Consider the following 14,217-nt stretch of genomic DNA (forward strand, 5'->3'; position numbering starts at 1 on the left):
TTACTATCTAAAAAAAATAGTGGTTCTAATATGTTAAAAGTAAATGCAATATGTGCTTTTCAGGACACTCATCTAAAACATAAGGACACTAAGGTTTGAAATAAAATAGAGAAAAAATGTTTTTACCAGGCAAAAGTAGCAACGGAAAGAAACTGGTGTATTAACATATTAACGTCAAACAACCTGAAATGCAAGATGAAGGCATTGCCAAGAATAAATAAAGTCACTGCATAATGATAGAAAAGTAACTCACTAGGCAATATAAGTAGCCTAAAGTTTGTGATTCTAGTAATGTAATCACAAAATTACCAAAAATTGATAGTTTCAAGGAGAAATTGATGTAATCACAGTGGGAAGCTTTAAATCACCTCGCTAGAAAATGATACTAAGAAAAAAGGACTAAGCAAAGCTCCAGGGAATGTCTACATTTATGGATGAAAGCAATGAGGATGACAAGGGAAAGGGGAGGAGAAACAGCTAGAGAACTCAAAGGAAGAGCAGAAGAGCCCACTGAAGTTTTAGGATGGTGGGAGAGATAAAGATCAGAAATCAGCAGAGAGGGAGCAATTAAGAGGGACATAGTTCCAGAGCTTTGTAATTTCTAGGGCAAGATCACAGAGGAAATGCAAAGTGATGGGATGTGTAGCCTAAGTTTAGAGAATCGTCTTAGGAGACCTTCTTCCTCTGATGTCAGAGAGGAGAAGAACACAGGTCAAGATACAGTCACGTGGGGTAGAGGAGCAGGAAGTTGGGGAGTTTAAAGTTGGGCCCTTTGAGTTTTTCAAGGATTGGTCTTCTGTTGAGAGTGAAGGAAATAAATCTATAGGTTCAACACAACAATCCACTCCAAATCCCAACAATGCATGCATGTGTGTGTGCGTGTGTGTGAGAGAGAGAGAGATTTGATGAGCTGGTTTTTAAATTATACCTAAGAGCAAAGGGCTAAAATAGCTGACAATCATGAGGAAGACTAACAAGGAGGGATATTGCTCTACCACACACCAAAAACTCATCATACAGCTATACTGATTAGGGAAATATGGTACTGGTGCAGGAATAGACAAATAGGGAATTCAGGAAGACTTGGGCACTTGTGGAAACTTGATTTATGACAGAACTGGCACTGCATATAAGTGATCCAAGGATGGACCATTCAATAAATGGTGTAAGTCAGTTAGCCCATACTCATGGATGGTACCTCCCATCATATAAAAAAAAAAATCAGTTCTAGTTGGGTCAGAAATTTAGGGTGAAAGGTGAAACTATATAAATCTTATCAGAAAGTACAGAAAAATATCTTTTTGATCTTAGGACAGGGAAGGGTTTATCATGAGAAGCAAAAGGTGCAAATATTAAAAAGGTTGATAAAGTTAACTATGTCAAATTTGAGAATTTTTGCTTATCATCATAAATATAGTGAAGAGATAAGTTCAAACTGGGAGAAGGTATCAGCGACACACATAACCGACAAAGGGTTAGCATTTAAAATACATTAATAGAATAAAAGGAATTGGATATGGTTCAAAACTTGTTGAGGAATGCAAAAGGCTCAGAACAATGATCAGAGGGAAAAGGAGAAGCTATTGACTGCAGACGAATATAAGGATTGCCCACAATCACTGAAGCCCATACCGTTATATTTCTCTATACTCAAGAATATTATAGAGGAGCATTAGGCACACAGGGCAAAGAGACAGGTAGATGGGAGAACCAAGATGAGGAAAGAATTGATATAAAAAGCATGGAGTCACAACTAGGCATAGAGAAAAAAAAAAAAGAAATTTAAAATAACCTTACACATAGGTTATCTCAGGAGACATCATGGTGGTGAATTACGGAGGAGCTTGACATCCAAGCTCAGCTTCTATATAAAAGAAGTGGTGGGAGGGGAGAACGTAGGGAGGTTGTATTTGGAGGGATTTGAGCTTAGAGTCTCAGAATCTGGAAGAGTATATTTTGAGTGGAGACATGATTTGGGGATGTGACTGTGAAATGGTGGAAAGAAGAATAGCATTGGACCAAGGGAGGTGAGGCAGTTGCGAGGGGAGTCAGGTAATTAGAAGATCCATCAATGTGGAAATGGAAGGTGGTGAACCAGGAGCTGGGCCAGTGCCAGCATCACCATGACTTGCTTAGTGCCACAACTACCATGGGGCTTACACTGTTAAGTCCAATGTGGGGACAGCACGTGTATTGCCCCAGCCTGGGGTTGGTGGGTTACAAATGATGGTTGTTGGTGGGGCTTGTGCAGGAGCTCAGAGGGCAGACAGGGGCTCTGGAAGGCAGCATCAGAAAGAAGGAGCTGGCACTGCCCTCTCCTCTAAAGTAAAAAAGGCTCCATGATTTCTGTACAACATAATCAGCCCAGACTGGGCATTGGGATTCAGTCTTCCCTGGCTATATGCTCTTTATGACCAGACTCCTCTTGAGAAAGAAGAGAATGAGGACCACTCAGTTCCGATCCCTTAAATTTGGTCCCAGCTCATATGCTGCCTAGAACAGTTATTTTTTCTTTAATTTTTTATTTTTTACTTGATAACAATGATGGAGCTTAGCTGACATGTTGGTTTCTAGGTAGATACATCTTCACAGAAGATGAAAGGTTATGAGATACTATTTTACCCCAAGGTGGAAGTAAGCAGAGAATGGAATTTCTTTAGCAATTTGACAAAATGTGTAGGAATCCCTGTGATGATGCCCTGAGAGGCTCTCCCACCTACAAGGGCTCCAGAAAGGGTCCAGCAAGGCATATTTTCTATGAATCCCAGGTCTCACCAGCTAAACATGTATCCACATGGCAGTTTTTATTCTGTAAATTAATAGGAAGATGAGATAAGAAGGATGTTAGATCACCTATAGAACCAAATCCCTTAGCTGAACTTGGTAAACAAGGACTGACTTCAGAATATTACATCTCATTTGGTTTGTAAAAGGAATTAACAGCAACTCAAAGGATATAAGAGAGAAGAGCAACTCTTCTATGTAAAGCTTCCTTATTTTGGCTGCTAAGCTATGCAGCCTGGTGAGTGGAAGATGCTTTGGCTGTACAGCATATCAGCCCAGCTGGGCTGTAGGTGGCTGTGTGCAGCTCTTCTCCCCTGGCTGAGCCTCAGTTTCCTCCCCTGCCCTCTGCAAAAGGAGAAAAATAATGCCTACCTCATGCCCACTACATTTGTAAAGCACCCAGTGCTGTCTCTGCAGACAAATAACTCTCAAAATGGAAATGATTTTAATTTACAAGTACTTTTTAAATTCCTAATTTATTTCTGGCCAGATGGGGAGAGTTTTTAGCTTGTACAGAAGACATTTCCTTAGTCTTGAGCTAGGAATACTTCACAGTTCTTACAATGAATACCTCACATTACCTCAAATAGGCAATGGACCTTTCCAGCAGGGACATGAGGTGAGAGGACAAATATCAGGTGAAATACCATGGAACAGCCCCATGAAATGTCTAAACAGGTAAATTGAGCCTCATTTTGGTTTTATGACTACTTACTGGCCTGAATTTTAATTTCAACTGCCTTTCTAGGAGATTTGTAGGACTGTTGAAAAGTAGAGTTCAGATAAGATTTAACCATCTACACAGGCCTTAGTATTGGGAAACCATCAGTATTCCCAGTATTAGAGGAAAACCCATGCTGTGGCATGCTGAAGCTCGGGATTTCTGCTTCTTGGGCAGAGGAAGCATGGAAACAGAAATGAGGTGGGCCAACCAGTTAGGGGTGGGAGAAGGGTGGCCACTGGCACTCTCAGGGTGCGTGGAGGCTCTCCTGGGACCACAGCAGTCCCGAGTGAGTGGCCCATCTGCACACTGGCTCTTCTCTGGAGTGGGGGTGGGGGTATCTCCAGCATGAAAGGGGCTGTCTGTCCCCGTTCTCTTCATCTCCACGCCACCCTGTCCAAACCTGGAAGTGTTGCAAAGTTTCTCACAAAGGCCTTGTGGATTGCTTTCTGAAGGTAGGACTTGCCTACTCCAATCAATTCTGCTTTGTCTAAATGTCAAACTGAGAAGTTCTCTCCACACTGCCTCCCTCCCTCTCGGTCCTTCCTTCATTACCCCTTTTTCCCTTCTCCACCTCTCCTTCCCTCCATTTTTCCCTCCCTCCCTTCCTCTCTCCCTCTGTCCTTCCCTCCCTCTGTCTACCCTCCTCCCTTCTGTCCTCCCCTCCGGAAGGTCTTAGAGAGTATCTGTGTGCACCAGGCACTGTCCTAGGCACAGGATCATGGTCGTGAACGAGACAGTACAGTTCTGGCTCTTGAGGAGCTGACAGTCCAGCAGAGTTGCTGGTGGAAAGCGTCTCAGCCCATTATACCCCATCTATCTCCTGTGGTTGAGACTTTTAAGGTCTGGGCCTGGGGCCTCTCTGAAGGTCCCAGAGACAATCATCCACCATGTCCTGGCAGACTTAAGATTGTCCAAAGCCTGAGTGGGGCAAGGTTGGATTTAAACTGCTCCTTTGCCACCCTGTCAGCATGTGGGTTCTGCTGACCTTTGAGGACAGTCTCTGCTTGCTCAAGACTGGCAGAAATCTGCCCAGAGTGGACGATTCACCACATTTGCCTCAATAAGACAATATCTGAATAACACTGCTTCCCATAGAGATTAAACACCACCGGTTTTGAGCCCTGGTTCTTCATTTACTAATCAAGTGAGTTTGAGTCTCCTCATACATATAATAAGGGTAATAACTGTAGCTCTTTCACTGGAAATAGTCACAAAGATCACCTGTGGTAATAAACGTAAATGACTTAGCACCCTGCCTGGTGCATAGCAAGTGCTCCTTAAATGCTGGCTCATGCTATGTATATTCACCCTGCCAGGGTGTCTCATTTGAAAACACTTTGTCCAGATGTAAGAAACATCTTAGAAGCTGTTGGAGGACACTTTCAAAACCTACAGAAGTTTTCAGCAGTCCTTGGGTTCCTTTTTCCATTTCCCAAATGTGTGGATCAGCATATTAGCCTGGGCCCTGTATTGCTAATGTTGTGTGACACAAAGCACATTAGTGCTTCACTACTCACAAGCAAAGCGAAACCCCGAATCTAAGAGAGGATCAACTGACACACTTTCCAGGAAGAATCTATTTTGTCTCTTCAACTCATCTGGTTGAAGCAATCAGAAGCATTCAGATGAGCTCCAAAAGGAAATGATGCTAAAACCCCCACTGTACATACGTCATTAAATCCAGGACAGAAAAAGTAGTGTCTTAGCTATTCTGGGAAGGAAACTGCAGGAGCCACTGGAACCTAATGAGCATTATAAACTTGACCAGAAAGCAAAATTAGTTGATGCATGATTCCAGACAGTGGTTAACCACAAAGAGGGAAGGTGAGAGCCCTGCCACCCCGAGGGGCACAGCTTACATACCAGTTCCTTCTTCTTCATGCACTCCATGAGGATGATGAATAGATGCTGAGCTTGGGTGCGAGTGTATGTGAATGTCTTCTGTATGGTCACCAATAGCTGGTCCCTCAATGATTCATTTATAAGTCTGCAGGATAAAAAAATAATATCCCAAACAGGTCAACACAGCTTCCATTCAGCACACGTATCTTTTCTTTTTTTGTATGCGGTGCAGTGGGGGTCACATTTCATTCTTTTCCATGTCAGCACTTATTTCTGAGAAATACTATACAACACAAGAAAGCATTATGAAGGTTCGCTTAGAGAGGGGTTACTTTTTCCTGTATTTTTTCTAACAATAGTTACTTTGACTGTGATCATTTTAAAAATGGTACACTTTGAAACAGAACCATTTTAATGTCCCAGAACATAAAAGAGTAAAGTAAGGAATTCAATTTTGTTCTTTTTTTAATCTCTCTTTTACGTGACATGTGTCTCAGGTACTCTTCTTCCCTCAGGTTCTCTTATCAAAAAGTGCCTTCAATCAATCATTCACATCTTAGTAAGAATTTACTATAATACTGTTCTGAAGGAGATTAAAATTTCATCTCTAATTGTGGAAAGAAAGGTTATATCTCATTAGGAGATTTTTAAGGATCAATGAGCAGAAAGAAGATTATGTTTCCTCTAAAATCATACCATACAGATGGTAGCTTATGATGAATTATGGGTCATGTGCACTTACAGCAAGCTTTTTGCTCTATATCAGTGAATGTGTCTGACACCTAAGGAGGTATAATATTGGCCCCTGTAGTAAAAAAAAAGTTTTTATACTATAGAAGAATGAATGAGAACAAGGGAGGTGCATTATAGCCAATCAATGCTCAATCACTTCTTGAATACAGATCAATTACAAGTAATTTTTAATTCATTTCCCATCATTAATTTGTTGTAATATCTCTGTCTGCCACCAAATGGCAGGGAATGAAAACGCACTCTACTATTAATAGATACTGTTCAAAATCAGGAAGGTGAGGCTATTCTGAAGAACCAGTGGCAAAACCAACATAAGTTACCTTATATTTTACAGTTTATAAATTGCTTTCATAATTAAGTACAAGCAACCCCCAGATTAAATAGTAAAATACTATTATCTCATTTGGTACTCACAGCAACTCTATGGGCAAGAGATTTATACCATTTCACAGACAGGACTTTTTTTTTTTTTTTTTTTTTTGCCAGAAAGAACCAGATGACTTAAGGTGACACAGTAATTAAGTGGCAGAGAGAGAGAACTGTACCTAGCTCTGATTTCCTGTACAGTACTCTTTCCATTACAGCCCTGCCTCTCTTCATTGCTATGGTTGCTTGAGCAGAAAGTTGCAAATTTCCTCTAACATGAAAGCTAGACAGATATCGTTCCTTTGAAGAGAGCAAGACGGGAGGTTTGAAAATGACTTCATATCAGTGGACTACTGTGCTCCAGGGCTGTGTGAAAATTTTCCTGAGCCCACTAGGTTGGGCTTTAGGGTGATCCTAAACTTCAAGGAGGGAGGCTTTCCCTTCACCATAAAAAAGCTGTACCAAGGATCCTGGAAGGTCATCTAGTTGGATGGAGGATTGGGTTATCATTTCTTCTCCCAGGGAGATCTCCATCAAAAATGTAACATTTAGAAAAAAAGGATGGTAGAGATATACGTTGGAAAAATAATACCAGATCCTTCCTCAAATTAGCTAAGTTATTCTGGTGGACACTGTGGCCCCAGCTGTGGATCAGCCTGAAACCATTCATTCATTCATTCAAATGAATGCTTGCTGAAGGTCTGTTTGGTGCCAGGTACTATGGTAAGTGACAGAGATACGAAAGGCAGATGAGATAAACACACTCCCAGCCCTCACTGAGCTCACACTCCAGTGGATTAAGAACATAGTCATTAACAATTTGAATTGTGATGAGAGAAATTGAGAAGATTGTGGCAAATGGACATGATCTAACCATCTAGTGTGTTCAGGAAAGACTTCTCTGAGGAAGTGATAACCTATCTGACACTTGAGTGAATGAACATTAGTATGGTTGGGGTCTGGTGGGGCTGGGTAAGAGCAGTCTAGGCAGACAAAACACTATGGACAGGCTGACTTTGGGGGAAATGAAAGAAGATCAGCATGGCTGGAGCAAAGACAGCAAATGAAAGAGTGCAATAAGATGGGGCTGTGGAGGGGGTGAGCATGATCATGCAGAACTTTGGCAATTTGGGGTTTTATTTCCTGGGCAATGAGAAGCCATTGAGGGTTTTAAGAGGAAGAAAGAGTGACATGATCACATTTGTGCTGTAACAAATTCTCTTGAAGCATGCACACCTTGGCATGTGTCTATTTGACAGGTAACCCATGTGGATGGGTCTAGAGAGTTCATTACAACATCAAGTCTACGTAAAAGTGGTACATGACTACCAACAGAAGGGGCTCTCCTCATTAGCCACTTGATAGATCCAATCATTGGTCTGCAGGTGTTTAATTTTGATAACAACTCAAAATTTGTTTCCCACTGCCAACCATCTGTAGTGAAATCCCAGTTCCCTGAGGTCATTAACTGAGGGCTGTATCCAGCCTGTCACTTTGTAAAAATCAGGGAATGATGTGCTGCTCAACTGATGTGGACTTCAGTGATTAAGAGAGCTGAAAGACACAGAGAATCCTTATTTTTAAACCCAATTTCACAATTGACTTTAAGTTGTGACTTTGGCTAAATCAGTTAGCATCAAAGATGATAAAATGTCAGAAGTGGTAGGATCCTCTTGGTTGATATTTTTCAAAATGTGGGAGGCTTATCTCTGATGGAATACGATGACTTTAGGTGGAACAAAGGTGATTTGGTCCACTCAAAGTCTTCAATTACACTTATTAAACATTAACTCTTATTCGTGGTTCAATTCTTTTTCCATCCTTCCAATTGCATCAAGAAGTTCTCATTTTTGCTTTTAATAGCTTCCCAATGTTTGCTTGCTATTCCCCTTTAAAAAAGAAATTTTAGGCTCTACACCTTTGGAAAGAGTTTAGTATAACAGTCTTTCTTTTTTTAAAATGCAATTTTATTGAAATATATTCACATACCATATAATCATCCATAGTATACAATCAACAGCTCACAATATCACCATATAGTTGTGCATTCATCACCACAATAAATTTTAGAACATTTCGTTACTTCAGGAAATAAAAAATAAAAGTAAAAAAGAATACCTAAAACATCCCATACTCTTTATCCCCCTCCTTACTTAGTTACTTATTTTTGTCTTCATTTTCTTACTCATCTGTCCATACACTGGAGAAAGGGGAGGAACAGTGTTTTAAATAAGATCCCACATGGCATCTGATGTACACAATGGGCTAAAGGGATAATCTCAATTGATTTTTACAACAATCTGTGAGACAAACTATATTAATTTCATTTTGCAGAAGAAACTATGGCCCAGGAATATTCAAAGACTTGTGCTAAATCACATAGCTTGATGATTTTAATGCTTGATTTTAATGGCTTCAGCTTCCTCTTCAAGGTCCTGCTTTTCCTGTTTGAATCTTCTTTGAATTTCTTCTGTTTTCATAATTACCTGCATTGGAGGTAGAAATCTGAGTGCACTTGTAGGAAAATGCTTTTCCTTTTTGTGATACATAGAGAATATCTGAAGGAAATCAGACGAGTTTGGAGAAGATAAAGGGGAAAGGGTAAATGAGGATAGTGGCAAAGTGCATTCAGTAATTTGAAGATTGTCTTTGCTTCTATTTTTTCTGGAGTTTTTTTCTATGCTGAACTAGATGTTTCCTGTTTGGCACAAAGGGGTAGTCTGTCTTCTCCAAGGACCTTTTCTTATTTTGTGGTCATTTCATAGGATACAGAGAAGCTTGCTTTCTTGAAATTGTTTCCTAGTACTTCCCACATTTTTCCTGTGCAACACTGAAGTGATTTAAATTTGTTCACTGTGATGTTTAAAAATCAGTGAAATTAAAAATAACTAGAAAATAATTTGATTTTCTTTTTATGGCACGAAAATGCCATAAAAATGCCACCAGAATAGTGATTAAAATTTTCTTGGCATCAAAACACGGCCATAGCATTATGTGACTTTTTAGTGCTACAGTGGAGTCCTTGACAAAGTGGTGCCTATTTATGGAAACAGTTAATTTATGGCTCCATATATACTAATTCTATTTTTGGGACACCTCAAATTAGAGGGTTTTGTGACTTAGGAAGGGTGGTCATTGAAGTGAGATAAATCTCTATGCTATGGCATTTGTATCTCCATTTAAATGTCATGCATATGGTTTGGGGCTTTTTAGGTGAGTCACAGAGCTATTTAAAATAGGTTAATACTTCTTATTAGCATTCTGTTCAAATGCTGACAATGCAACCCCTGTGGACCAACACTTTCCTCGGAATGAATTTACCTACAATGTCAGGGTTTTGTTCCTAGATTTAAAAACTAGAAAATGCATTTAGGATTCAATGAGTCTTTGAAAGCTCAACTTAGATTACTGGCTTTTGACTACTCAAGGAGACCTTCTTGTGCCCCCCCAAAAGCCATGATCTATTTAGCATATTCAGACACAGCATGAAAAATTTTACTTCTATAAATAAAAAGACAATTGATCATAACATCACAATATGGTACTTAAAGGACATAATTTTCTGACGCGTCTCTAATGCTCTAAAGAAAAATGAAATGTTATTTTGCTTGAAGCCAAAGCCCAAAATTAAATGTAATGCTAAGGGCACCGAAAGGTTAAAGTTTTGATTATGAGCTCAGAGGTGGACATTTTTCTTCCTTCTTCCTTCTTCCTTCTTTCTCCTCCTCCTCCTCTTCCTTCTCCTGCTCCTCTTCCTCCTCCTTCTTCTAAATAAAATTAACCATATCTTCCCAAACATTAGGACTTCTGGTGTCACAAGTAGCATGACTGCCCAGAGAGGCAGGCAGGTGCATGAATAAAGCACATCTGCCAGAGCCAGGTTGTCTAGTTTAATTCTCACACTTGCTAGCTGCAGGATCTTGTGCAAGTTATTTAATTTCTCCATGTCTCAGTTTTTCAGCTGTAAAATGGGAATTATAAGAGTGCTTATCTCAGAGACCTGTGAATATTAAATGAGTTAATCTTTGTAAAGTGCTTAGAAAAGTACCTGGCACATAGCAGTCCTATGTAAATATCTACTGTTATTAAAACACAGTCCAAGAGTATTCTGTAGAAAAGAGTCACTGATGTATTTTTCCTTGTTTAGTAGCATGACCAGTGGCTGAGGACTCTGTGTACAGTGCAGAACTCTCTCCCTGGATCAAAAGTGCTCAGCATGTCCGGGGCATCCAATGGCATGAGGCCAGTCCCAATACAGACCAGAGAAATAACTTTGTCTTTTCAGAGAGGTCAGAAATGAGCTACTCTTTCAGATATTTGGAAAATGGAGGTACTTAAAGATTTAGGAGGCTTAATTTTATTGGTGCTTTACAAATATCTCATTCAGACATTTGCACATTTATTTATTTAGTCAACAACCAATATTGATACCTGCCATGTACCATGTTCTATATACTATGAGCAGAGTGATGAATAATATTTAGTTCTAACCTCAAGATGCTCACAGGATTGTATGTTATATGTTCTGGCAATCTATTACTAGGGAACGAATCACTCCAAAACCTAGTGGAGTAAAACAACAACTATTTATTGTGCTCATGAAGTTGTGGGTCAGAAATTCAGGTAAGGCACAGCAGGAAACACTTGTCTTTGTTCCCTAATGGCTGGGCTTCCATTCTTCTCCATATGGCACCTGCTGAGGCTGGAGTGTCCAAGATGGGGGCTGGCCAGCATTGCTCTCTCCCTGGTAGATGTAGGCTAGCTACACTTCTTATGTGGCGGCTGGTTTCTCCCAGAATAAGGGTTCCAAGTGTGCATCCAAAGAGGTCTAAGCAGAAACTGCAAAGCTTCTTATAATTTAGCTTTTAAGACCATGTATAACTCAGAGATTGAAATAGAGAGCACAGGCTATCAGGTTGAGGTGTATTGTAAAGGTTCCTAGATTGTAAGCTCTTACAGCACTCACATCTATTTCAGAGTTGTAACTGTTATTTCTGAATTCTGAGATGCTCAGATCTATGTGTATAACCTGGTCATTCCCTGGAACTTCAGGTATTTTTTGACACCTGAAACTCAGAGTTGAAAGTCAGCATTACCCCATAAAGCAACTGTTAAAAAAGTTGAAAAAGTGATCAGATTTCAACTAGAGATACAAATGAAGCTGATCTGGATATGACTAAGGTAAATCAGAATACAGGGCAAAGGATGATATGGTCTATATTTTAAAACTTCATCTTCTGTGTGAGACCAAAGGAAGAGATATTTAGTTGTGGCAAAATTTATATTTTTAGTAGCACCCTATCTAATTTAACTTGTATGGTCAGTTTTACTTGAACACCATAATTACATGAAAGCTTGAATAGGGAGTGAGATCATGTTGGGTTGTACAGGTTAGTTTAATGTCCTGATACAGCCCAGAATAATTTGGGCAGAGAATAAAAAAGTATATGCAAAGTCCCTTTGAGGGACTGGGGAGAAACTAGGAAATATTAAACTTCCCCATCTGGGGAATTCCTGACATTTTTTTTTTATTATTGCTATTTTTAATTGTCTTTATTTTTCAAACAATAATCACAACACAGCATTTATAATCCTATCTGTCAAATTAGCTATTGATGTTTCCATGTTCTGCCACTTTATCCCTTGGTATATATATTTTTATATACCTTGTGACTAACACATATAAATGTATATAATTTTCTACTTAATGTCCTGGTTTTCATTGAGCAATATAATCTTCAAAAATTATACTCTCAATGGTGCAGAATGCTCCATCCAGCTCTTGTGCCATAATTATGCATTCCTACATTTTGTAAACTTCTATTAATAATTTTCCTTCTTTTTAAATAGTAGTACTGGTACAGTGGTGGCGCAGTGGCAGAATTCTCACCTGCCGTGCTGGGGACCCAGGTTCGGTTCCCGGTGCCTGACCATGTATTAAAATAAATAAATAAATAAAAATGAAGCGTTAAATAGTAATACTGCAGTAAATAACTTCATACATGTGGCTTTTACTTGGATGGTTTCCTTAGGATGAATTCCCTGATAGGATTATTGGGTCAAAGGATATGAATGGACATTTTTATGGTTTTTGAAAAGGATCGAGAAATGGCTTTAAAACGGGGTTGTAGCTGCTTACTGGTCATCAACAGTTCCAATTTCATGATAGCCTTCGTGGCAGGGCTTGGCTTCGATTGAGCAGTTCATTTGATCTCCACATATCTGGGAATTCACTGTGTCTGGTTCATACCCAGGTCTGATTTGCTTTTGTCTGAAGTAAGAGAAACAGCACATTCCTCACTCGCGAAATTCATCCACCAGACATTCTGAGTAATTGGAGGATCATGAAGAATAAGTCTCTAACCTTCTGAGTAGACAGACTATTTTGAAGTGGGCTCTTCCTTTGAAGATGCAGAATGTTGAACACCATTTCCAAAAGGCCACCCCTGATCCCTTGGACCGGGAGAGAAAACTTTCCTTGGCGATTTCACATCCCCATGCCACAGTCTCAGCACTTTCACCCCTTGTTTAATGTCAGGCCTCCCGCACTGCTGGAATCCTGGGCCTCCTGTGGGCCTGGCACCTGAGCTGGTGCTCGGTAAGCTGTGTAGCATTGTGGTCGAGTTGGTCCATGTGGAAAGCTGTAAGGTGTTGGTAGTCAGTGGGTATAATATTGTCTTTGAGCGCTAACGGGTCAAAAACCACCTGTGATGGATGAGCTGGCCTGTCTCTACATGTTGTCTTGAAGGAGAGGACCTCTTGACATTCTTGCAAACATTGGGGACAACCAATTTAATAGGTCAAGCCCTTGCTTGCAACTTGTTTCAAGTTGCCTCTATGAAACTTATTCTTGAAAATGAAAAATTAACCCCACTTATAATTATAGCTAAGAATCACCCCCAGATAATCTCTTTTGTTGCTCAGATGTGGCCTCTCTCTCAAAGCCAACTCAACAGGTGAATTCACTACCCTCTCCCCTATGTGGGACATGACTTCCAGGGGTGTAAATCTCCCTGACAATGTGGGACATGACTCCTGGGGACGAGCCAGGATCCAGCATGATGGGATTGAGAAAGCCTTCTTGACCAAAAGGGGGAAGAGAGAAATGAGACAAAATAAAGTTCCAGTGGCTGAGAGATTTCAAATTATTCTGGAGTTTATTCTTATGCATTGTATAGATATCCCATTTTAGTTTCTAGACAGAAATACCTTGTTGAACTGTATTCCAATAGCCTTGATCCCTGAAGATGATGGTATATCTATATATATTTTTTACAGTATGACCATGTGATTGTGAAAACCTTGTGGCTGATGCTCCCTTCATCCAAAGTATGGACAGATGAGTAAAAAAATAAAGACAAATAAATAAATGATAGAGGGGACACGTGCTAAAAAATGAGGTAGATTGCAATACTAGTGATCAATGAGAGGGAGGTGTAAGGGGTATGGGATAGATGGAGTTTTCTTGTTTCTTTTTATTTCTTTTTCTGGGGTGATGCAAATGTTCTAAAAATGATTATGGTGATGAATACACAACTATGTGATGATATTGTGAGCCACTGATTATATAGTTTGGATGGACTGTATGTGTGTGAACATATCTCAAAAGGACAAATTTTTTTAAGAGTCTATGTGTTCTATTGATTAAGAAGTTGTTAAGAAGAGCCCAGATTCAAGAAGGGGGAAGGAAAAGACTCAATCTATAATGGAGAAAGGCATGACTAGAGAGAGAGGGAAGGAATTGAAGG

The 14,217-nt window shown here is 39.8% G+C and overlaps 1 protein-coding gene across 3 annotated transcripts in view; it reads right to left on the reverse strand.

The window, feature by feature from the left end:
* The window catches only part of TRPM3 (transient receptor potential cation channel subfamily M member 3), a 288,107-nt gene that overhangs the window by 180,893 nt on the left and 92,997 nt on the right, over nucleotides 1–14,217 (reverse strand). For all 3 annotated transcript variants that reach the window (XM_077148418.1, XM_077148417.1, XM_077148416.1), the window contains one exon: nucleotides 5,372–5,495. In XM_077148418.1, the coding sequence (XP_077004533.1) occupies nucleotides 5,372–5,495 (124 nt within the window). The remainder of the gene's footprint in view (nucleotides 1–5,371; nucleotides 5,496–14,217) is intronic.

This window comes from Tamandua tetradactyla, chromosome 2, assembly GCF_023851605.1.
Source record: "Tamandua tetradactyla isolate mTamTet1 chromosome 2, mTamTet1.pri, whole genome shotgun sequence".
Classification (NCBI taxonomy): domain Eukaryota; kingdom Metazoa; phylum Chordata; class Mammalia; order Pilosa; family Myrmecophagidae; genus Tamandua; species Tamandua tetradactyla.